This window comes from Carassius auratus, chromosome 41, assembly GCF_003368295.1.
Source record: "Carassius auratus strain Wakin chromosome 41, ASM336829v1, whole genome shotgun sequence".
Taxonomy (NCBI): Eukaryota; Metazoa; Chordata; class Actinopteri; order Cypriniformes; family Cyprinidae; genus Carassius; species Carassius auratus.
In genome coordinates this window covers 1,412,988-1,440,454 of record NC_039283.1, presented here as the reverse complement: position 1 = coordinate 1,440,454, position 27,467 = coordinate 1,412,988, and the positions used below count along the sequence as shown (strand labels likewise).

The following is a 27,467-nucleotide window of genomic DNA, read 5'->3' as shown; positions in this document are numbered from 1 at the left end:
CCACACAAGGCAGAAATATTTATAAGCGATGTAAAACACTGTGCACACTAAACATTAACGTTACCATAGTAAACATGGTAAATGCAACCAGGAGAAATTATCATTAATTCTTAATGTGACGTATATAGGCCACTGTGGCTACAAATAAATAGAAACAGACTCAACTGAATAAGCAGGATATTTGCATAAGCGTTTAAAAATAAATAAATAAAATATAAATACATTTATTTTTGTGATTAATTTTGAGTCCTGATGAATTAATTCATCATGATCAATGTATAATTTATTATATAGTAAAACATCGATGCTTTTGAATTTGAATATTTAACAAAGCATGCAAACAACTATTTTTTCATTATTTTCATTATTATCATTATTATTATTATTATTATTATTATTATTTTGTATGATGGACATATTAATAGTCTAAAGTATAAAGAACCTTTTGTGGAACTGAATGACTCCATGAATGTTCTTAATCGAAGCATTGATGCCAATAAAGAACCTTTTAACACATAAGCTAAACATGAATTTAATAATTAATTCAAAACTAATTCAAATTAAAAAAAAAAGGCATGTAAGTCACTGGAGTAGAAAGTGTGATAACTTGCCCCAGTCTCCCCCTGTGTGCAGTTCTGCAATAACTCACACAACTTGACAGACAAAAGTATAAAACTTTGTAATTCCACGCTGCCTTGCATAACCTGAATGATACAAATCGAATCTCAAATCCTGACTGGTTACCTGGAGGTCAGACTATAACACAAAGATACTTGTTACAGTGACTCAAAAGCTACATCTCTCCCTCAGATGTGTGATGTACTGAGGTCATGCAGTGTCTATGAGGTATTTACTTTTGTGAGATTATATTTATTTTCAGACAGCTGTGTAAGTAACACAAGGTTTTTCTTTCGTAAGGTGTTTCATTGCATTGCAAAAGTCTGTCTGGGTCATATAGCCCAAGATCAAGTTAACCAAGAATATATGAATCATACTGCACCATTAATGCATTCAAAATATAATAAACACTGTTCTATTTTTTGTTTTCTATAAACTCAGCTCTCTTTCTGTGATTTTAACAAGTCTAGGGATATAAAAATAACACCTATAATCTCTAACAGGTGCAATATAACCACACAGCACAGACCTGGGAATATACCAATTTTCCATCTTGCCTTTTGATGATGGAGAGTTGTCAGCTGGTACTGTATGTAAGCAAGTGTACTCTAAGGTCTACCTTTCTTCTTGCACCGCATCATACTTACAACTTTTTTTTTTGCTGTCATGACAATCAGCGTGTATCTTTTTTCTGTCAGCTGTGCATGATAATCAACACTGTTTTCAAGTGAGTGATACATGATTTCCAGCGATTTGGATTAGTGAAAGTCTGAGTAAAATCACTCTGCAAACATTAAATGCGAGCGGGAAAAAAAAAGTACACAAATCAGCACACTCTCTGGATGGCCTTAATCACATGCACTGTGAAATAAAATAAGCACAATTTATGAGGAAAGCAAAACAGCAGATGTGGCTGCCTGAATCGTACCATAAAACATAGGCTACACTAAAACATATTTTAAGTATAGATATATATGCCATTATGCCCATAGGGAATGGACGTCCAAAGATTCAGGTTTTACAATTTAAGTACATGGCAAATAAAAATAAACATGCGTTATTATATGTTGTCACCCCCACCATTTATAAAATAAAGGTCTCCACTTCAGTAGTACAGCACTGATGAATATTGTGGTGTACTTATCCTGCACTCTTCGTGAAACCAGAGTACCAAGTGTTCACAGTTGACTTGCCAACTGAGCAGAGGAAATGTAGGGTTAATGAGTAGAAAACAATTATCCCATCGTAGCGTGCCATTAAGCCCTGATCCCGACCTAGGGTGATGACGCATACCGAATCAGTCATGTTGACGGACACTATTCTGACATTGTCAGGTAAGGCAAAGTTTGTGCAGTGATGCCATACATAATCAAAAAGATGGAGACTACATATCTTGTGATGGCTCACAAAAGATACTCAATAAAAGGGCAACTGAAACTCTTGATTAGTTATTTGTGTGTGAGGAGTGAGTGTTTATGGTGCTGCATTTTTCATTAAGCATATTTGGCATGTTGGTTTTATGAATAATATATTTCACACTACATTGATTAAGGGGGGAGGGGGGTTTAATAGAAGTGAAATTAGCTAGATGAGTTTGCAAGTAAATTGCACTTGTTTTGCTTTGAAAGCTTGAGGTGATGTAAAGTCGCTTATAATCATCTGTTCATTTTCTGATTGCTCTGATTATGCATAGTTAACTTTGCATTTGCTTAGGAGACCAGACGATTAATAATACTCACGCTTGGTCTTCCGCCAAGATTGCGTTACTGAATCATAACGTTACTGTCATGACTGATACTGGGTATGTTTTTCTGCAGAAATACAATATTACAATATATATGATTGCCTGTACAAGATATGAAATACTGAATATAATTTCTGATCTGCAGCCGTTGTAAATACCTGCTATTTTTATCCTCAACATCATAAAATGAATAGTCAATGCTGGGTAGAGTCAACTCTTTCAACTCTTTTTAACACCACATCCACAATAAAATCAATGCAGACAAATGAATTATGCAATGCTTTTTTTTTTTTTTTTTTTTTTTTTTGTAAAAGATTACTTATACAAAGTAGTTCATTACTGATTACAAATTACATAATAGAAATTGTAGTTAGTAAAGTAATCTATTGGATTACACATTTTAGGTAATGTATTCTATCTACTTTTTGATAACTTTTAGATTACATTTGACCTAATTTTCCTTTTTTTTTTAATCAACATCATGAAGTGTATTAAGCATTGCATCAAGGTTTCCCAAACTGGGGTTTCCCAAACTAACAAGGTTTCCCATACTGGGGTTCCTGACAGAACTGCAGGGGGTGTGTGAGGTGACGAAAAGCTAATAATCAATAAATTAACAAAAATGTTTAATTAAACTAATTCTGTGGATTTTATGTGTAATTATAGGCAGCTGCCTAGTGGCTGGAGTCTGCAGTTCCATAAAACTGAAAGACTTTCCAAAAGTATACAAGCGGTAAGAAAAAAAATTTAGATTTAGGGTTAATCAATAAGTTATTAATAATTTACTGCCATTATGTAAACAATATGTAACCCAGTACTGTGAAGACCCTAAAATGAAAGTTCTGGTCATCATGTTGTTTTCAACTTATATGACTTTCTTTCTTCCTTTGAACACAAAAGAGGAAGCATTTGAACGGTGCTGCTTTTTTCCATGCAAGGAAAGTCTGAGAATTGTGACTAGAGGCTGTGAAGCTCCAGAAACTACAAAAACTGGCCAAAAACTCTTACACCTTCTGAAGCCATACGATAGCTTTGTGTGAGAAAACACTGAAACCTTAGTCATTACTCACTGAAAAGTTTCACATCTGCTGTAGTTCTCAAGAAACCTTGTTCATGGTTGCATATAAAATTAATAAAACATGGCACGTTAAATCTCCATTAGTGGTCTACAAAAGAAGGAAATTCACAGAGGTTAAATAATGCCATAATTTCAAAGCACCTTTTCAATACCACCAACTACTTGAATGTAATTTCGGTCCTTATAGGCTTCTCAGCATAAGGTTCACCTTCTGTCTACAGAATCCTCAGCAGAAACAAGGACGGACAGTGCAGTCTGTCCTCCACTCCAAAGACAAAGAGTGTCTCTCAGAAGCCCTGCATGCAGCAGAGCGGAATGTGTAATGCTCTAACGAACACAATGACAAACAAAGGGTGTGAACGATTAATCCACTTAGTTTTGCTGCGTGTGTGTTTCTATGATTACAAAGATGGGTCAAATTTAATTATCCAAGTGATTTTTCACGCACCACATGTGTACAAACACTTTTAGTTGTAAGCTGTTGAGCTAACACTTGAGATTAGGTCTGCAACTAGCAATTTCTTTTTTTTTTCAATAATCAAGTAATCACTTTTTAATATTCTAAATAAATTTTATTATGATTTTTGATTATTTAATTATTGTTTTTATTTTTATTTTATATTAAATTGACTTATGATATTTATTACATGCTAAATTCTCACTTATAAACCATGCTTAACAGTGTACACACACACACACACACATTATATATATATATATATATATATATATATATATATATATATATATATATATGGACCATAGACAAATGGACCATAAATAAATCGACAATATCTATGGTCCATTTGATAGGTGGTAGTAATGCACTTATAATTCTGCAATCTTTCTGTAAAGCAAGAAGAAGAAATGTCATTCGCCGGCTGAAGACGACGACGCAAATGCACTCATGACAGTTAAGACATTGCGGTGAATCAGAGGTAAAAATCGATGTAAATAGAGTTCAGTTTCTTGCACAGACTGATTGTTTCGCATCTTTATTCATCAACGTACCGTCACAAGCTGCAAGGTTTATTTATTTATTTTATTTTTTTTTTTTTGTGTATGTTTTTTTGACTCTCAAAACCGAGATTCCCATTCACTTCCATTATATGACTTACAGACTGCATTGGTTTGAGTTAAACATCTTAGTTTGTGTTCTACTGAAGACACAAAGTCATTTACATCTTGGATGTCCTTGGGGTAAGCAGATAAACATCACATTTTCATTTTTGGGTAAACTATCCCTTTAAGAACATTTTTATAGTTTAACTCATGCAACAAAATACCCACAAATCACAGAAAACAGTCTGTATCTTCTATTGCCAGCCTCTGAAGTCCACTCTGAGTCAGTGCATTTTTAGCACACTGGCAGTCCATATCTTGGCTTGCCTGTGACATTGTAGAGTGAGCAAACGTTTGTGTGTGTGTGAGGAAGTTTAGGGGGGTGGGAGGGGTGCAGTCTGCTAGGGCCTTTGGGCGACATATCGCCATCTGGGAGGTATGACCCTGGAACTGCGAGGTTTCCGTGGAAACTGGCTGTAATAGAATCATGGCTGGGGTGCAGCAGAGGGCAGAAAGTGTAAGAAAATGGGTAGAGTCAGAGAGCAAGCGACAGAGAGAGCGAGAGACGGGGTTGCTGTCAAGTGTCCTGTACGGAGCAGCAGGATTAAACCTGGCAAGCAGGGAAGCACATTCAAGGTCAAAGAAAAAAAAAATGTGAAAAGCATAAGCTACAGTAAGTATGGTATTTAAAATGTACACCACTGTGGGCTGGTTTGCTCACAATGATATTAATGGACTTCCGTTGACTAATGAGAGAAGTGTTATTGTGTTCAATGTATTCCTCCTTAACACATCGCTCACGATGAGACAGATGAATAGTTCACCCAAAAATGAAAATCCTGGCTTCATTTGCTTCTCTTATGAACATTCCAAACACCGCTAGAACAGAAGTCAAGATTTACATACAGTGGATAACGATCACTTTGTATCATATGGCTGGCTTCATACAAACATATTTGACCAAGAAGGAGAGTGATGGGGTGCTGCGCCAGATGACCTGGCCTCCACAGTCACCGGACCTGAACCCAATCGAGATGGTTTGGGGTAAGCTGGACCGCAGACAGAATGCAAAAGGGCCAACAAGTGCTAAGCATCTCTCAGGGAACTCCTTCAAGACGGTTGGAAGACCATTTCAGGTGACTACCTCTTGAAGCTCATCAAGAGAATGCCAAGAGTGTGCAAAGCAGTAATCAAAGCAAAAGGTGGCTACTTTGAAGAACCTAGAATATGACATATTTTCAGTCGTTTCACACTTTTTTGTTATGTATATAATTCCATATATAATTCCACATGTGTTAATTCATAGTTTTGATGCCTTCCGTGTGAATCTACAATTTTCATAGTCATGAAAATAAAGAAAACTCTTTGAATGAGAAGGTGTGTCCAAACTTTTGGTCTGTTGTTCTGTATATATATATATATATATATATATATATATATATATATATATATATATATATATATATATATATATACATATATATGAGATATATATATATCTCAAATATTTTCACACTAGACTTTTCACATCAGCTAATGACTCAGGTGTGCTTGAGACTAGCTGTCCACAATAAACCTACACTTCATAAAATTCCCTACAAGACAAGACTGTAGCAGTACACAAGGGAAAGGTTACATGGTAATGCAGCTTGTGATATCATTTTGGCTCATAATTCTTTATTGTCTAGTGTGCAGTCACTTCATAAGAACAGTAGAGGGTGTAGCAGTAGAAAGACATTGCTGCTTATCTCATTTAGTTTTAGGCAGCCAATCTGCCTTAGGCTTTATAGCTAACAATAGATGTCATGTTGCGCGCGCCCTAGGGATGGTGATTCTTCAAGGGAAATGAAAACAACCAAACACACACTAGACTGTATTAGGTTTTCAGTACTTTCATTAACAACAAATGGTTGTTATAATTGATGATCGGCCACTGGACACAGACTGTGTAATGCATTTCAAACAACAGCAATTTCAGACCAGCTAGTTTGTCATAGGAAAGAAATTTAGTAATTGTGGCATCCTGACTACAAAAGTCAGATGAGTAATCAATACATGTTGGGCGGTAGGTGATGAAACAGTGAGAACACTCAGATGTTGGTCAGTTTCAAAGTGGTCTAGAGTCAGTAAAAGGGAAGCTATTAAAACCACTGTAGGTGTGTGAGGGAATATCATGATATACCACAAATCTGCTTTTCTCTACTGCAATAGAAAGGTCCTGGGAGGTTTTTTATTTGTTTTTTGTTTTTATAGGTGTTAAGGTCAAATCACCTTTTGCATGCAATCTCATGTTTACGTGTGTGTGTGTGTGTGTGTGTGTGTGTTGACTTACAAACTCTGCCGTAGCTCTGCTGTGTCTCTGGATGTTCCCAGCGATGGAAGGTTCTTCTCAAGTGTTACCACTAAAAAGAAACAGACAGAAACTTCTGTTTTAAATGTGCCACTTTCACCTCACGACTCATACCTTATGCCATCCAAGTTCGGAATATTTAGAGGCTTTTTAAACTCACCGTTAGCATTGATCTGAAAGATGTTAGAGGAGGTTTCCTGGAACACATCTTGCAGCTCTGAGGGACTGACTTGCGTAGCTGTAGAAGGAAAAAAAGTATTTACATACTGACAAAATGTTAAATTAATTATGTTAAAAATTATGTTGGACATTAAAATAGTATCCCATCCAATTTATTCAAAATTAGTGATAAAACAAATAGTTCAAACTCAAATCTTTATACATACATACATACATACATATATACATACATACATACATACATTATATATATATATATATATATATATATATATATATATATATATATATATATATACACACATATTTTTTTTTTATTAATTAGTGAGCAAAATATTTACTGCTTTAATCAACATAATGATTTCTTATGTTGATTAAAGCAGTAAATATTTTGCTCACTAATTTATAATACTTCAATAAATAAATGCATAAATATTCTACCAAAAATGAGTGGTTGTTAAAATTATATATATATTTTTTTTTTATTAATTAGTGAGCAAAATATTTACTGCTTTAATCAACATAAGAAATCATGACATTTTAACAACCACTCATTTTTGGTAGAATATTTATGCATTTATTTATTGAAGTATTATAAATAGGATGAATAACTGTAATTAATTAAAAATATATATTAATTTTAACATACACAGTACATCATTTATTGTTATTTATTAAAGCAATAGGCCACTTGAGGCCATGCGTTTAGGCTTTAGGAAACTATCATTATAATGCATATAGTTACTCTTTATCTAACTGGCACATCCTATTTATGAGGGTCTCCATATTTCAGCTGAAGTGAATCTGAACAAAGCAAAATTCAAAACGCACCAGGTTTCTGGGCAGCAGCTAGACCTTAACAGATTGAGCCGTGAGCCACCCAAATGGGTGTGTGGGCACAGTCATTTTCTTCATCGAAAGCATGTATCATGCACACCCTTATAGGAACAGGTGATCATCAAGAGCTCTTAATAAAAATTCACTACACAACCTCTGTATCAAAAGTACAACCCACTGGTCCTTTGCAAATGCACACAAATATGTAGTCTCTCAGCTTTTGTCTACCTGTGCACTCAAAATGACTGTAATTGACTTGCTGTTTTTCACAAATCTTTATCTGTGCTCTAATGCACTCCCTCTTGAGAGGGTAAAATCACAGGCAATCATGTGCGCAGATGCATATTCTACTCTAAGAGAGGTTTAGGATTTGGTACAGAAGACACAGGTAAAGACAGAAAGGATGAGGAAAAAGGAAGAGCAGCAAATATTCCTATCATTGATTCTTGATTCAAAAAAAGGAGAAACCCTTCTGGAAGAAAAAAGAACTCATGAATGCTACTCAGGAGGATGCTAGAATGACTCAAAACCCCTATTTATTGCTAAAATCATGCTTTATTATTATTATTTTTTTTAATTTAGCATTACATCACTCGCTCACCAATGGATTCTCTGCAGTAAATGGGTGCCATGAGAATGGGAGTCCAAACCGCTGATAAAAACTTCACAATAATCAACAAGTAACCCATACGAATCCCCTCCATCACCTTATGGAGTGAAAAGCTGCATTAAGGCGAATCCAACATTAATCCAACATTAAGGCGCTTTGACTTTAAACCATCAATTCTGGTTTAAATAATCCATAACAATGCTTCCTCAAGTAAAAAAAAAAAAAAAAAAAAGTCAATTTACTATCCTCTCGCTTCAAAATCTACTAGTTGGGCTGTTTTCACTTGTAAATGGTGCTTGTTCTGTGCATATTTCTCTCCTGATTCACATGAGACGAGTTTTTGGAGTTTTTTTTTTCTAACAGACTTCACAAGATGTTAATTGATGTCCTGGAATCATGTGGATTGCTTGCAATGTATTGTGATGTTTTAATCAGCTGTTTGAACTCACATTCTGATGGCACCCATTCTCTTCAGAGGATCCATTGGTGAGAAAGTGATGTAATGCTAAATTTCTCCAAACCTGTTCTTATGAAGAAATCATCTACATCATGGATTGCCTGAGGGTGAGTCATTTTTGAGCAAGTTTTAATTTTGGTTGAACTTTTAACAATGTTTCATCATGAATAAAAGCCTCAGTATAGGACACATTGTTGTCTGTAACTATGGGCTGACTTGTATAAGCAATATCAATAAATATGGTTCACCACTGAAATGTTCTCAGTGCTAAAACATGATAAAAGACATTAATAATATGTTAAACAACAAGAAAATACAGAATTCTTGACATTTCACATGTGACTAATAGTTCAGCAGATTAAAAAAAAAAAAAAAATAAATAAATAGGTGTGAGTTTAACATAACAGTGAGAAGTGTATGACATTATCTAATTGAGTGCTTCCAGACCAGATGTGTTTATGTATGTGTGTGTGTGTACTACAAACGTGATAAGCTTTTCTCAGTGGATCATTTTTCAGGGAAACAACCTTTTGTGCCCTTACTGTTATCACCACTGGCCTCCAGCTATGCACACACCTCTCATTCTCTCTCCTCCATCACCGTGATAGATGGATGTTCCATATTCATTCCACTCTGAATTGAGCAGTATCCCTTCATATATACAGTAGAAGGAGGAACCACAAGGGCACTACCTCCTGTGCACATGTGAGAAGACCCCACAGGATTATCTCTCACCCTTTTATAAGACCTAGATTCAGCTAAACTCACATCACACACACACACACACAAGGCTATGGTGCTATTTGTCTATTTGTTGTTTGCTTTGTGTCTGCGCCACACTCAAAAATCAGTCTCAACTGAAACTAGAATATTTTGGAATTTAAACATAATTTATTTTCATGTGTACCGTAATAAGTGGAGAATATTGGTAAGAACACAAAGTGATTGCTAAAGAAACCCATTCATTTCTGTGGAAAATTAAGAAATTAAAACAAGAAATATTTTAAAAAGTATAATGACCTCTTCAGTACAAAGCAAAGAAAACAATAATAATTTAAGTATATACAAATTATCTTAAGAATGAATAGTTATCACACACTGGCTTTTGGCTGAGTGCAATAAATATATATTTAATAAAAGACTACACTAGCAACTGTCTAATGTTCAATTGCTATTGCAAAAGACTGTTGACAAATAGGTTTTAAGCACATTTTCTGTTGTATTCAGCACTTTTAGATATGCTTCTGCTACACAACACACGGGACTATAGGACAGGTTCTAAAGAAGTTCTCTGTATTTCTCAATTTCTATTTTATTTTAACTTCATACATATACTTTGTAAGCTTGAAAAACTCCCTTAAACTTAATTAGACATTAAACATTCAAAATGTAACCACGATACTGCAACAATATTTAACATAATTGTTATTTATTTGCATTATAAATAGTATACACTCAACACAAAGCAGAACAAAACAAGTGTCGTGAAAAAGATTCTATGATTTTATTTAAAATAAACCCAAGTCTTAAAACCTGAGGCAAGCTTATATTAAAACTTTTAAGCTGATAATTTCTTCTGGAAATGGGAAAAATCTACTTATCTATAACATCTATGTGTTTCAATACTTTTATTAAATCATATACTTGTTAGATCTTTTATGAATCAGCTAAACTTTGAAGATGAATTAAAAACAGAACAGAATGTCAGACAGATAGATATATAAATCTACATATATTTCTATCTATAAGGCTGGCGCAACAAACAATGTCCATTTTCCATTCTTTTTATATTAAAACATAATAAATAAATAAAAACTAAGGTAGATGACGCAAATTCAGAAGGGAAAAAGCGTGGTCTATCACGGAAAGTTGTGGAAAATTGAAGAGCTCAGGAAGTGTGCCGAGAGTAGGAGCCTCTGGAAATAAATAGAGACAGAAAGCATTGTAGGAAGTGCTGAAAAACTAAAATACAAAACACTTTCTCTAGTCAGTGGTGAGAAAATAATATATCAATTATAAATTATATATAATTATATAAATATCTGGGACACAGGACAAATTAACTGAATTGTTTGTAGAGGCTGCAAACGCAGATTCTGCAGGGTGTTCAATTATACTCTCAAATCAGGAAATGACTTAATCAAAAGCATTCTCCTTGTTATGCATGAGGCCAGCATCTCTCTCTCTCTCTCTCTCTCTCTCTCTCACACACACACACACACACTCGGAAAAACGCAAACTCAAACACTAGAAAGTAATCCCATGTATTGCCTGAGAGCTTTGACAGAGGGTAAAAAAAAAAGCTGAGATGAGCTGAGGGAGAGAGGGGTTTATAGGCCAGAGATGGCTGTCAGACGATATGTGTGATACAGTGTGAGATGGGTCCTTATCCCCACAGTGCAAGCATCAGCCCTGTCGCACAATGACTCACTAAGGAAAGCAAAGCATGCATGAGTGCTTGAAGAACTGACATGATCGTTTTGCTGAAATCATAATTCAGATATATCCATCTATCATTATAAAGATATAAGTGTTATAGGTGATTTCCTGGTTCACACAAATAATTGCACAACACCATTCCCAATCATGGCCTGGACCAGTATATTTTCTGTAGATTTGAGAATTGTACCAATATCACTTTTATGTCTGTTAGAGCAAAAATAAATAAATAAATAAATAAATAAATAAATAAATAAATAAATAAATAATAAATAAATTAGTTTTAAATTAAATTAGTTAAAAGGATCCATGCACACTACAGAATGTTTCAGTTCTGCTAAATATGTCCAGTTTAGTTGATTGCTTTTTTTCTTAAATACTTAAAAACCCAGCCTGAAGTGCATTGCTTATTGCACGCATGTTTCTTTGCTGTCGTCAACACCAGAAGTCACTGTGTGTTTCAGGTTGCGTGCACAGCATGAGCAGCTCCAGTGAGTGTATTGGTCGGTTCTGGCAGTGCACTTGCACCCTCCTTCGAAGCTTCTCCTGCAAATACACACACACGTGTATACCCCACACATATAGAATCTTTAGCTGTGGGGATTTCAGGACAAGCCAGCTACTCTAATCTGTGAAGATAACTTTATGGTTCTCTCTGGAAAGCAAAACTCAAATTTAAACCCTGGTTTCTCCATGAGATAACTCGTAGAAGAACACACAAAGAAGGTCACTGAGTTCAGGGAATGTAGCCTCACACAGAATATACAAGAATACATCAGTCAATTAATTCTCTCAGAGAGAAAAAGGAGTGCAGGCAAGAAGATATTCAAATATGTTTAGGTCTATGCCATAACGACACCATTATACACCTATACTGACTGCTATCCAAGTATCTGTGTACATTGAAACTACCATTAAAATTAATGAGAATGTGCTTTCCAGACATTTGAGACTTTTTTGGTGCATATAAATCCATAATGTACCCAATAACGTTAGGTTTATTCAGCCTGGATTCCAACCCAAAGACAGCGCTTTAGACATTTTGCTCTTTTACAAGCGCAAGTAAGTTAATGGGTATTTAACACATAATGTTTGACATTTCCAGTCTTTCTCAGCACTTAACTTGTCGCTAAACGTTATGAAATGCGCTCTCATTACACTGATGTAATCTCACAATCCATATTGAAATATACTAAAAGTCCCCCAGCTCCCAAAGCCCACCAATTACAACGCAATCAAGACATTGACGCACAACGTGGCCTTTCTAGGTGATCATGGAATGCCTGATTACTTCTGTGAGCGAAAGGACCTTTATTCCTTAGTCAATTTGCCTTTCACATTTTGTCTGGTATCATGCAATATGGTTACAGACAATCATACAGGTTGATGCAAAATTGCACTCTGAGAAGTCTGAGGGGGTTGCAATTCATAGAATGAGACAAAAGAGCAGTAACTGGACTTATATGTAAAACCCCGACTCACAATGCCAAAGAACCTTGAAAAAAAGATCTTACAAAAGACACCACCACATCGCTTAGAACAGGCAAACAATCAGGCCTGTATTTTGTAGTTGTATATACGTGTGGTGTCACGCTGTTTGTTCTGCTTTCTCACCCTGAACGAGGCACGACACCTGAGCTCATTTCTTCCTTCTGTTTGGATCATTTCGGCATAGACGGACAGCATGCCCCGGGTTTGGCCACTTACGAGGTCTGTGCAGTACCTGCTGGTGTTTCAGTGTCCCTTCATTAGTTTCTCCACACAGACAGACCCACACCGCAAACCTCCCTAATGAACACAGCAGAAGCTGAAGCCTCGTCCAGACGTGAACTAACCACATGCGCTGGGCTCTGCTCAGACGGTCCTCTCATGACAAGACCCTTTTTCTGTGTGCTGTGAAGGGGGAGGGAGACAACAGCGCAGTTAACCATTAATGAAAAAATAAAAATGGAATAAATCACATGGTGAGGACCATGACAGGAGCAGATATGGTCAGGTTGTGCTGTGACATCGCCTGCGGGGAGGCAGGAATGATTGAAGGAAGGAAGGAAAATGAAAAGAAAGAAAGAAAGAAAGAAAGAAAGGTGATTGAAGGAGTGATTTCAGAAAGACAGAAGGAAAAGAAAGTGAGACAGGAGGGAATTGATGGCAGAAAGAAGGGAAAAAGGAATAAGAAGCAAGAAAAGGAAGCAAGAAAAGGCCGGTTCCATGCTTCCCACATTGGAAGGCTTGATAGATTGATGGAAGAAAGACAGACGGGAGGGGAAAAGAAAGGAAGAAAACGAACAACCAGCCAAACAAGCAAGAAACCAAGGAAAGATGAAATAGACAGAAAGGTAGAGAGAGCTTGCAAACAAGCAACAGATAAAGAGAGAAAAACGGGAGAGAGAGTTGGTGCTGCTTAGCTGGAATAGAGTGAAGATGAATGTGATGAGAAAAGAGAATGACAGTGGTAAACAGAGTGACAGAGAGAGAGAGAACGATAGAGGAAGAGAGAAAATGGTAAAGAAGCGCATATGCTGCTGGAGGGGAGTTAGGTTTGGCAGGGGAGAGGAGGGGAAAGATTAGCTCGACTGACAACTCCATTAGAGACTTAACCCTGGCTTTGATCATCGCCTGAGCCCTTCTTCAGCCAGCCTGATGCGAGAGCCCAAACACAGCAAAGCTGACAGGTACCTGTGATCAAAGCCCTGTCTCTTAGAACTCAAGCTGCCTCTGCTCTCTTGCTGTTGTCCTGTGGGACCGGCAGCAGACAAACGCTCAGACTAAGAGAGAGATCTCTCAATGTGTGATTTACTGAGGTCATGCTGTGTGGTCTTGCATGTTTTGATTGTGAGAGGTTCTGTACGAGGAAGATGTTGGTTTTCTTTCTTAATCTGTTCTCTTACATTTGTCACCCCCCTTTCTCCCGCAACGCTCTGATAAAAACTACAAAAACCCATGCAAAAAGGCAACAAATTAATTCATATGAACTGAATATGTCACTTAAATTCACACTTATGACACATCTCATCATGCATGCCATTATATGTTTTACACAACAACCCCAGGAAGTCGTCTATCTATCTATCTATCTATCTATCTATCTATCTATCTATCTATCTATGGATTATTGTTTTATCAGCTGTTTGCACTCTCATGCTGAAGGCACCCAATCACCACAGAGGATCCATTGGTGAACAAGCAATTTAATGCTACATTTCTCCAAATTTGTTCTGTGATGGCCTGAATATTTTTCGGTGAATTATTCAAGAACACTTGCTCTTGAATATGTTCAGTTAGAATTAAAATCCATTTTCTGTGCTCCACGGAAGAACATGGAAAGCATTTGAAATGACATGAGAGCTAGTAAATGACTTCGTTACTTGCCGGTCACAGTAGTTAGAGAACGTGTGAGTAAAAGTAAACAACACCTTCGCATTATGCTTAGTATTCCTTCCTAGCTTGTTACATTTAGTTTTATGTTTATGGCTGAACTGTGTCAATGAAAGGTCAACACAGATTATGTGAGCACAGAATGAGCTAAAAATAAAAAAAAGTCAGCCAATATGTACTCGGTTATGCTTCTCTGATATTAATCACATTCTAGAAACTCTTTAGTTTCAAGTCAGTAAAAACCCTGTGTTTATATTAAAACCTGGCATTCACTAACATGGTAAGGCTTGAGGTTTTACTCTCCCCATGCACAACAGAAGTGTTCTCCATATTTAATATCCAAGTAATATTTTCAGCTGCAACTTGTTTTGTTTTTGTTGATTTAACTGAACTAGCGAAATGCTCAAACATTCTGAATGATCAAACAAGCTCTTCTGCCACCATGACATTGTATTATAACTATCGGAGACAATGTTTAATACAAGATTTACGTATTACTTTTTACTAAACACATCAGAACTCAGACAAACAGAAATTAGTTACTAAATTAGCCATATGGCTTATTAATCCCATGATGATGTATCGAGAGGGAATACATGCATAATGGCGTGGCTTAGTAAATGAGGAGGGACCCAAACCTTTGTCTCTGTCGAATGATTTTTTTTCAACAATTTTTTTTCAACATTTCAACAATGCCTGGTGATTAATAAAGAGAACTTCTTCCTGTGAGTGTGAAAAATGGGTCTTTACCTACTGGCTGGTATCCCTGCCTTGTGGGCCCACCAAATGGATTTCTGCTTCCAAAAGAGCCCGGCTCAATGGATCCGTAAGACATTCTGGATCTTCCAGTAATTTCTTGAGCAGCCAAATTGGACTTGTCTGCACAGAAGGAAAAAAAAAAACCAGAAAGCATATAGTTATAACAACAATTATAGGAAGAGTAAGAACCAGTTAAATATATTATATCACAAACAAATCAATTAAGCAAAAACATTTATTTATTTTGCCAACACACCCATGGGCCCACCACAATTTGATGCATTTTAAATGCACAAATAGAAAGAGTAGTATTTTATTTTATTTTAACAAAAATTGTTACCTTTTTTTGCCAACACACCAATGGATCAGTCACAGTTTTATGCACAATACACACAAAATGGTAAAGGTTGGGTAGATAAGTAAATAAATAAATAAATATTGTGATTAACAACAACAATTACATGTTCTTTTTTTCCTCAAAATAATAGACAATCATTAATTAAATTGTTATTATCATTATTATTGCTATCGTTATTACTATTGTTATTGCCATTATTACTATTATTATTATTATTATTATTAATTAATTAATTAATACATTTTCAGTAGTGATGTTGTAATGTAAGAGTGTACAACGCAATATGCGGCATTCAGGAAAAAAAACATGCAATAAAATGAAACCCACACGTCTGATAGATCTTGAATGAAATTTGTCCTGATCCCTCTAAACCATGACCTATCAAACTCCTGGGGCCTGGTGCGCAATAAACAGATGCACACATGCTACTTCATCAGTGCACTGGGACAATGTGTCAGTTACATTCATTAGCAAAGTGTTTAAGGTGTGAACTGATACGGGGCATCTGTGACACGAATCTCACCCCACAGTGACATTCATGTGAATGCGAGCATGAACTAAACCCCTTGTGACACAGTTACACTTCTCTTGCCATGAATCAGTCCTCGCAAACGACTCCGTCATCTGCACTAGTCTATCACATTCATAATAACTTTGTGAGGGGTGTGTAACACAGTAAAAAGGTTAAAGAATGCATTGGGAAAGCGTTTCAACCCCCTCACCCTCAACATGCTGTGCACAGTGAGATAGCAGACCTGCTCAATGGAATCACAGTGCCATCATATCACAAATACAGCATCAGAAATTATTAGGGGTGTCAAACTGATGCAGATGATGATGGTGATGATGATTACTATTATTATTATTATTAATGAAGAAAATATGTGTGCTATATGCCAAATAAATGTGTAATAATTTAGTGAATGACAACTTAATTTTTGTTTGCTTTTTCTAATGCTTTATAGCTTTAAATTATGAGTCATGTGGACCACTCTTACAGTAAGATCAAGGTGTTTCTTTTTTTTTCTTTCTTTTTTGCCGTTTTGGCAGCCTCAAAACTTATTCACTTTCATTATACTGAAAGTAGAAGACAAAAAAATCTTCCGAAATCCACCTTTTTTGTTCCACACGGAAGAAAGTAAGTTTTACGGTATGCAATGGCATGAAGGCGAGTAAATGACTATTTCCTTTTTGGGGTGTACTATGCCTTTAAGCAAAACCGCTTTGCTAAGTTTGAAACATTTCAAATGATTAAAAGTTTATTATTAGCCATTTCTGTAGATCCAGGCAGGATATGCAAGCTAAACTCTAAAAAGTGCAGAAGAATGTGTGAGGACCTGTGGAGATAATGACAGATGTCTGCCCTGAAAAAGATTGTGTTGTTTCTGAAGGAGAGAGTGAAGGTGGGCGAGGTGGCCAAGCCTGCGGGAGGAATGAGATTGAAGATGAAATTTGCCGGGCCACGTGGCCATATAATCAGATTAATTTCCATAGAGCGGGAAGATTAATTACTTTTGGCAGCAATAAAACATTTCTGTGCTTCTTGATTTTGAGCCCAGACAATGTTTTGCTGCTTCTTGCTCACGCTCACTCAGATCTTGAGAGATATTTACTTCGACTATTTTTGTTTTTGAGTATATTTGACTAAATCTTTCAATTAAAAAATATGATTCTTTGCTTCTTTGCTTTGCACGGTTCCCAAAAAAAGAAAGAACTCCAATGTTTAACTCTGCTGTTGTTGGTCATTTCTCATTTCATTCAACTTGGAAACATGACATTTCTCTTTCACACCAAATAAGACTAAAAAGTGGGGTCACTGGATCACAAAACCTGTATTTAGCAGAGTCCGCTTCAGATCAAATTGGCCAAAATAGAAGTTGTTAATGGTATCGGAGTTCTCAGATGGTAATGAAACAACAGCTTACTTCTGTTCTTTCCAGCCCCGCGTTTGCTGTTACAAAGGTTTCCCTTCCTGACTGGATGGACTGACAGAGCTCTGACTGACAGGTTACTCATACATGAAACACAGCGGTTGATTAACTCAGGATGATCAGTCTGTCACTCACAGTTAGACAGCTGTCTGTTCCTCTGCTAATCATGTCACCAGACAGGAAGGAGCAAGAGGACAGAACTGTATTTATAAAATGTACTTGATCCCAATGTTTCAGGGTGTAATCAATATCTGTAGCAAGTACCTTTAGTCCTGAAAGCTGGTAATGAAGTCATAAGCACTACATACAAAGATAATATGCTATCTAATAGATAACCGATCTAATGTATATCATATGCGAATATTCTGCTGTAAGAAGTAGGATTAGTTAGTTAAGTAGGATTTAGCTAAGTGGATATAGTTTTAATATGAAGAGAGAGAGAGAAAGAAATAAACTAAAAGAAAAAAAATTTGGAACTCCCAGCGCTAGTTAAATTTAATCAAATTAATAGACAGACAGATAAATAGCCAGTAATAAAAATGGCCAATAATAATAAAAAAAATGTATAAATTGTTAATTTATTGCTGTGAAATGATAATAATTTATCACATAAATGTGTATTATTGTCATTATTATTATTATGTTTACTTAATATTTTTATATAAATGTAATATTGCTATTTATAATTACTACTACTAATTATTATTATAATTATTATTTTTGCAGCTCAAGTGATTGGGTTAATACAAATTTTAGTGGTGGTTTTATACCACCTTGATTGTAGGACTTTAGCAAGTAAAAAAAGCACCGGTTTATTGGATGAATAAAAATCTTAGAAAAACAAAACCATTCACAAAATGGAACAGGGGCTCACACTGTATTCAGACCTTGAAAGAAACATTGAAAGGTGAGAAACAGAAAGCAAGAGGCAGAGACAGGAAGGAGGGAGGGTGCATATGTGTCATTCCCACAGCTGCCATTGAAGTGTCTTTGGTCTCTTTTTATGTGTGTGGTGAGCAAGTGTGGGAGAGATAGTTTGTCAATGCGTGTTATCAGAGAAGAGGTGGAAGTGGGCCGGCAATAAATACAGCCATCAGAGGCTGTGCAGGATTGTGGGCTGACAGGGGGCCGACAGAATGCTTCATCACTTCCTCTCATTGTGAATTTGTCCCCTTATTCTGCTCCCCGTCTCCCATTATCACCACAGAGAGGCTTAGCACAGCACGAGAGCACACAGTCACAAAGCAGAACACTCAGGACACACAGCCACTACTGTCACATGGCCTGCTTATTTCACACGCGCACACACACACAGATCAACAGTGTGCCCACTTAAGAGTTTATGTGAGTGCGTGTGTTTGTGTGTGTTTGTGCGCGCATACTATATCACTCTTAGAGTCCGTAAACACCAGTGTTGCACAATCTCAAAGCCTGTAATCCATATTTTTATGGAGTGATTAACAGGCATAAAGGATATCAGACCAGTCACTCTCAATCAGCCACAGTTCTTTATAACTACATTCAGCCAGTGTCCAGGATTGACTGCATTTTCTAAAAGGTTTGACTACTACATATTATTAGTTGAAAGCCCAAATGTTGGACAAATTTTGCTTTTTCAAGATACAAGCTATTTTCTCCCCAGATATTACTGATGTGGCACAGTGGTGATTGCTTTAAAAAATCATAAGCATCATAAAATCAGTCGAAGCACGACTAAAATGTTATCAGTGATGTTAACCTGTTTAGATATGATGCATATATTATATGTAACTTATGGTGCATTTTAACACTGTTGTGAATAAAAGTGCAAAATACCATCTAAATGTGATATGCTTTTAATGTACATAAATATACAAAGCAATATACACACACCATTCAATGTTTGTAGTCAGTGTATTATTATGTTTTTGAATATGTCTTATGCTTAACAGAGCTGCCTTTATTTGATAAAAAAAAAATAATAATTTGTAATTTATTTCTGTGATGGCAATGGTCATTAGTCTTCAGTGTCATGTGAATTCAATCATGCTAGTTTGGTACTCAAGAAACATTTCTTATTATTATTATTGGATTATATATATATACAGTACATCATTATAAATGTAATTATACACCCTTTATGGAAATAATACTGATAATAACAAGTTTCCAGTTATTTATAGCTGTACAAAAGAGCTTGCTGTGTTATTTGTCCTCATATTATTTTTTTATGTATTGTCATAATTATAGAAAAAACTATACGGTGAGAAACTTATCATTGGCTAAAATTAATAAGCCAAAATATTTAATAAAACACATAAGTTGTGAGGAATGTCTTGGTGAATGGCAGCCGCTCCAGTTCTGTCTTTCTGTAGAGTTCTGTGGGCGCAGATTTCATGTAGGCCTACTGTTAAATATAACAATGCAGTCAAGAGAAGAGTAGTTGACATGGTGCCATGCATGTGCGTCAAAGCACACAAGGGTGTCAAATATAAGTAAACCCCAGAAAAAAAAACAATAATTAAAGCTATTGCTCATTCTAACCATTCAAAATTATCTAATATTAGTGTTTTATGTTGTTAAACGCTTGCCTGTTGATTTAAAGCCCTCATTTAGGCTCAAAATCCAATTACAAAAAACAAAACAAAAAAAACAGAGGGATCCTACAGGGGACTCATACAAACCATTCCAAAAAAAATTAATTATTATCTCTTCAACTCAATATTGCTCTAAACATGTACACTCGTAAAAAAAAAAAAAAAAAAAAAAAGAAAAAGGTACAAAAGGTGTCACTATGGTACATTTTTAAAAGGTACACTTTTGTACCTTATTTACCCAGGAATACATATGAGCACTTTAAAGGTATAAGTGCCTAAAGTGTGCATATTAGTAATCTAAATGGAATATATCAGTACCCTTAGGTTATAGCCACAGTGAGCTCAAATTTATAATTATATAAAAACATGAGGAGAGACCAGAGGCTGCGGTCTAACAAAGTAACAAATTCAGGTTATAATTATTCAATTAAATAATAAAAACACTTACAATATGCCAACAGGGGCCCTATTTTGTGCAAACTACTTCCTTCTGCCACTGATTCAAATCTCAGGGTTCACAGTTTAACAGCTGAGCCCAAGCCTCCATTAATAATTTGAAAACATCACTTTAGAACTAGTAATGAAGGACCATTGAATTACTTGAAAGCTTACCGCATTGCTGTATTAAAAGTTTACTGTATTATGTAGAGTATTAGGACAGAGTGATGGTTCTGAGTAAGTGTGATCACTTGCATCTGAGGAAGCATTCATTCTTCAGTGTAATATCATATTCAGCATAAAACATTGGATTGAATCTCTGCTGAGGAAAGCTATATCTTTGTTGTACTATCCTTTCATCTGTTATGGGTGATTTTCGATTACAGAGCTGCTTTAATGTACAGTTTGATTAAATTAATCCGTCATGAAACATGTTATGACAGCCATTGTGTGAATCAATATATTTTAACAAATATGTTTAAGGCATTGTATTATTTATAAGTTCATTTAAAAACTGCATTATGCTCAATTAACATGTTTGCATACTATTTTTTGTTGAGTGTTGATCATCTATTTAAAAATAAATAGTAATACATTTAAATTGTGCTTAAGTTGTTATAATGTAAAAGGGCTCCATATAGTTTTAAGCATAAGCTGAGGTAGATTTTTATCACTAAGGAAATTTTAACCATAACTGTATGTATTTAAAGGAAAAGCAACTTGTTCAGTAAACCATAAAAAAAGAGTTTAGTTTTCCCCCTGCTGTACCGAAATCATACTGAATCGTGACATCAAAACCGATGGTACAATATCTACCAAACCCTCATATTTGTTTGCTGTTACACCACTATAAATTATTTATTTATATAAAATATTATTTCTTGAAAATGATAAACTAATTTCTTAAACTAATATTTAATGAACAACAACAGCCATCACAAAAGTTGCTAAGCAATGCAGTCAAAAGTACAAAGGCAGCGGTCTGAAATACAGTCATTTGACATAAAACATAAAGTGATGAGATTTTGCCCTCAGTCAAAACTATTTGCTCTGGAACAAAATAATAGATTCATGAGAACAAAGATTGCCCGTCAGATTTACCCGATTTTAGATTTAACAGAATTTAGACAAAATTCTGAAATTCTAGAAGATCTGGCCAGGTTCGGCAGGTTCGTGAGTGCTGAACAGCCACTGATGCCCTGGAGCTCATATCCGAAACCATCAAAAATGTATTATAAACAAACCACACATTTTAAGTCTAAACAAGTATATTCTTGCCTAAAAAAACTCTTGAACATACATTCCGTGACACAAAATAGTATCATTTATAAAATTGTAGTGGATTTGGACATCCGCGTTACACTCGCTGTGAGAAATACTGCAAGTGGAGTGATACAAAAGGTGAAATGTTTGGAGTTCCAATATCACTATATACCAGGGGTGGTGAAGACTGGTCCTGGAGAGCCACAGCCCTGCAGAGTTTTGCGTTAGCCCTAATCAATCACACCTGAACAAGCTAATCAAGGTCTGAAGGGTTACTAGAAAGCTACAGACAGGTGAGTTTTAATTAGGGCTGGGGCTGAACCAGGAATGCAGTTCGTCATCCCCTCTTATATACACACACACACACAAGCACGTTTGTTTTTGTGAAAAGTGGGGACATCCCATAGGCGTAATGGTTTTTATACTGTAGAAACTGTATATTCTATCGCCATTCACCAACCCTACCCCTAAACCTAACCCTCACAGGAAACTTTGTGCATTTTTACTTTCTCAAAAAAAAAACTCATTCTGTATGATTTATAAGCGTTTTATAAAATGGGGACATGGCTTATGTCCTCATAAGTCACCCTCTCCTTGTAATACCTGTGTCATACCCATGTCATTATACAAAGTTGTGTCCTGATATGTCACAAAAACATGCCCAGTGATACTTGTTTGTGAACCCTTCCAAATGTTCTGTATTTCTGCATAAATATAACCCAAAAGATCATCAGATTTTTACACCTAAGTCCTAAAAGTTGACAAAGAAAATCCAATCAAACAAATGAGACAAAAATATCAATAATTTGTCATTTATTTATTCTGAAAAATGATCCAAGATTACATCTCAGGGTGACAAAATTATGTGCATCTTTGCTTACAGTATCTTGTGTGACCCCCAAGCTTCCAAGTGCAGCTTGGAAACATCAATTTTTTTCACTAGATAAAAAAAAGCAGCAACATGAGTGTATATGATGCCATTTTTTATATAAAACGATCGAAGTTCTAACTCTTGAGTTTGAAACCATAATTTTAAGCAACACGGTGTGAGAAATAGATTTTCTTCCACAGTTATTGGTCTCTTTCTCTCTGCATTCTTGTTAGCCTTCTAAAGAGTGGGATTGCTTGTGGGATTTTAAAAGCTTCAATCTCTAAAGCTGCCCCTTCAAAAGTCTTTGCTCGAATAGTGTTGACATTCAGTTCCAAAAGCAGAAGACACATGCACTCGCCCCCACATACTCCCACCCACATTTAGACAGTACAATTGCCCTTTCACATATAAGTAAAACTCATTATTGAGATAAATTGCCAAGTTTTTGCCCAAAAATAACCTCCATCCAGCCTCTCCTATTGATCATCATCGATGAGGGTGCCAGGTAGCTGCCTAAGTCATGTTAGCTAGTGCAAGTGATTCACCATTTTTACACCATATCAGCCATATATCACACATATACCACATGACATGAGCATCATTTAGACATCAAGACATAGAAACTCAGCCAAAAAGGAAGTAGAGGGCTGTCAACTTGTTTCACTGGTGGGTGCTTTTATACAATCTTCCGAGTCTTAACAAGCTCCCTTTAGATAAAATAAGAAAGCAGTGGCTAAGCTGATGACTCACCGTTCCACAGTTATTCACAGAGCACACCAGGTCATGTTTTCATTCATGATTGGTCCAAACAAGCCACCGAAACAAGCTGGTGAACAAACAAGTTTGGAATTCCATCATTAAAACACCCATTCTAACAAGCTTGTTAATGATGAGGGGGAGGACGCGAGCTAAATGTAATCTCTCCCACTATCTCACGCTCGTAACTTGATGAGAATTCCCTAACAGGATTCTGCTAAGAGATCCAAGGATAGCACAACACTATTTCCCAAGTAATCAGACGTTAACAAGAGGGCTGGGAAATGCATGGCATTGAAAATAGTACAATGAGAAAATTATTAGCCTGTGCCTTTTGTATGCCAGAGGTGCTTATCTTCATAGCAGCATTGTTTGGCACACAAAGCAAAGTAAAAAGAAATAGTGATAATATGGTAATAGTGTGTCTGCATATGATCTCAGATTTCATATATCAAGAACTAGTCTACTAATAATTTGTGTAAACCTTACAACATATATGAACAGTATCTGTGACATGTTGTTAACTAATAAAAACAAAACAACATTTTCACTTGTCCCTTAGTTTGCACTAAGCTTGTACTAAAGAAAAAACCCTTTGGGGAAATTTCACAGAACTTCCACTCCTAAACCCACCAATCCTCCTCATAGACTTCCATTTTAAGCACATGGCTAAATTCCACATTTCATAACTACAGCAATAATAAGGCTTGCTAACATTTATTATTTTTGTTGTTGTGTTGTTGTTGTTATTATAATTGGGGGACATGAAGACATCTAAAATTTGAGTTTCCTTACTGACATTTTAATAAACATTCATAAAATATAAACAAGATAGTCACTGACCTAGATAAAAAGGTTTTTATTGTGTTTATCCAGTTTTGTGAATGGCATACTTGCTTAACTCAAAGATATAAATGTGTGCATGCTTTCAGACAAGACAGCATCTTTGGAGAGTATAATAATATGCTTGCAGAGAGTGACAAATGGCTATACATAGGTTGTGTGGAAAGCATCTATACAGATATAGTTTGGGCACGTATTGCGCTAATTACCACCTGCTAGCATGTGCTCTCTCAATAAGAATAATCTGGATTCATCAACATCAGAATGATGGGAGGAACAAATGTATATGTTTATGCACCTGTTAAAAAATTAAAAGCGGATTCACTAAGGATAAGGAAATCTAGATGCAATTATAAAAGAATGAGACCCATGTTTTCTGACGACGTACATATAATAAGAGGTCAGTGAACTATGAAATCTGTGTCTGTGGCATGCAGCACCTAGTTCTTGATGATGTCGAGTTGTATTTATTTATTTATTTCAGCTGGTTCCGTATAAGACCAACAGCTTCAGAAAAGATGGGCTGGCATGTTTTTGATGATACTGTCACATTTATAAGATATGTAGACAGCTGGGCCAGGTATATCAACAACACTTAAAACACAGCCTGTCCACATGGTGAGAGAAGAATTGTGTAACCTTCTGTTAGAAAGATGATGTCATTTGTAAGAGAGCTCTAAGAGGACTGGTCACACATGTTTTTTTCTCTCAATCAACCCAATGCATTTGGATGAGTTATAAAGCAAGTCTGGCTCTGCTGTTTATGTTTCATTTGGCCTAATCTACATATTCTGCCTCATAATTTATTTAAAATAAGTCACCTGGGATCCTTCCGCATTTTTTCCACTGTGAATGAAAGCAGACAAAGCCATCCTAGCTGGAAAATTTTCAAATTCTAGATAGACCAATTTGCTCTCATCTGAGTGCAGCCCACAAGCAACAACTCATTTGCATATGGTCGTCATCTAAATTATCCACAAACCCCTTTGTATCAGTCAGTTGTGCTTTTGCAGCTGCTTTTATACATGACTTTAGGTGTGATATTCTATTAAAATTAATTGCTTCTACTATAACCTCAAAACCATGGGGAAAACTCTGCACACATAATGTTACATTTGAAAACACATAAAAATGATTCGTGACCATTTCTAGATTTATAAATGGCACAGCAGTGCAAATGATGCATATACAGAACTTTGTTATGCAGATGCACTTAGCAGCTAATTATATCTTAACAATACTTCCTTTAGGTGTTTTGCTTCTCTCAGCAGATAAACGGAGCACATGGAGCATAATGCTTTTGATGTTTGCACGCTCACTACATCCTGCTTTCAATATCTATCAAAAAAAAAAAAAAAAAAAAAAAAAAAATGCTCATGAAAATTGTTACTGGCTCACGCAGAAAGAAACCTGTTTCCACTTAAAAATTGAAAAACTAAAATAATAATAATAATAAAAAAGAAAATAAGCAAATAAATGTTGATATTAAGTAGTTATTAAAAGTAAAAAAGTAATAAAAAAAAGTTATTCAAATACAAATAAAATAAAGTTGAAAGTATAACTTACTACTGTAGGTCACAGTTATGAAACAAAAACCCATAGCTATGAAATAAAACATCAAAATTATGAGATAATTCAATTTAAATTATGAAATAGCCAGAATAGTTAGTTAGTCATTATTCTGACAGTCAATTGACATCAAAATTATAATAAAAAGTAAAACTTAAATTGAACTGAAATTATGATATTTTACAATTTACAATTATAGTCAAAATTATGGTTAAAAGTCAAAATTAGAAAATAAAGACACTGTGACATGGCATCAATTAGAGGAGATGTGGTATCACTTGATGTGATGCTTAAGGGCTAAACATACTAATTTCAATTAAATATCAGAATGTGGGGATGAAACCTAAAACAATCTCAACAGGTCAACGTGTACCAACAGCGTACGAGGACAAGTCACCAGATGAAAAGAGCTGGCAAAAGAGCTATAAAAAGAAATGGAGGGGAGAGAGAGTTTGAATGGTGAGTCGGTGTCTGGACAAATATTAGCCCAAAGCAGAGCTGGGTGACAAATGTAAGATTATTTGGCATATTCCAACACAGCAGACTACACACTACCAGTGGCAGTACATCAGATAGTCCATCAGGCAGTCCAAGGGAAACAGAGGCTGAAACTCCATGCAACAAGTGATAAAAAGTAACTATTGTTAAATAAAATTTATCCACTAATATAAATAGTATAGATCCATATAATGTAAAAAGTATTTTTAAATTCATCCAAAAGATATGCTTGTTTTTGGTAAAGTTGCTTTGGTATAAGGTCAATTTGTTCAGAAAACAAGATATTCTAATAAAACCTACTGTCTATTAATTTGATCAGTGCTGATTGACAGGTGCATCTCAAATTAGAATGTCGTGGAAAAGTTCCTTTATTTCAGTAATATAACTCAAATTGTGAAATTTGTGTATTAAATTCAATGCACACAGACTGAAGTAGTTTAAGAGGGCTTTTACACTGGGCTCGTTTGCTGCGGTTGGTCTGCTTTCACACTCAATAGTTGTATCGAATCCGGGTGCGTTTGAGGTCACCTTATGTCATCGCAAATGCACACGGAAAACACATGGAGAACACAACGCGACTGAGCTAGTTGTAATTTTTTTGCTATTTTGGTGCTATTATGCACAGTATAATAATTAATTTTAATTATTGTAATTATTTAATTTGAATTAAAAAAAAAAATTACTTTTAGGAGTGTGTACAAACAACCTCAGCTCTCTCCTGTGTTGACGAAACAATGATATCAACAGTGTTACTTCCTAAACAAGTGCGCACCCGAGTCCGTGTTGCTTACACATTCACGCGAACTGCGCCACAGCTTGGAAGCAACTGAACTCCGACCACCTTCTCTAGGTAGT

At 35.6% G+C, this 27,467-nt stretch overlaps 1 protein-coding gene across 1 annotated transcript in view; it reads right to left on the bottom strand.

The window, feature by feature from the left end:
* The window catches only part of LOC113059475 (t-SNARE domain-containing protein 1-like), a 58,435-nt gene that overhangs the window by 23,737 nt on the left and 7,231 nt on the right, over positions 1–27,467 (bottom strand). The window contains exons 2-4 of the mRNA XM_026228006.1: positions 15,501–15,629; positions 7,013–7,090; positions 6,835–6,904 (exon numbers count right to left, since the gene is read on the bottom strand). Of these exons, the coding sequence (XP_026083791.1) occupies positions 6,835–6,904; positions 7,013–7,090; positions 15,501–15,585 (233 nt within the window). The 5' untranslated portion in view covers positions 15,586–15,629. The remainder of the gene's footprint in view (positions 1–6,834; positions 6,905–7,012; positions 7,091–15,500; positions 15,630–27,467) is intronic.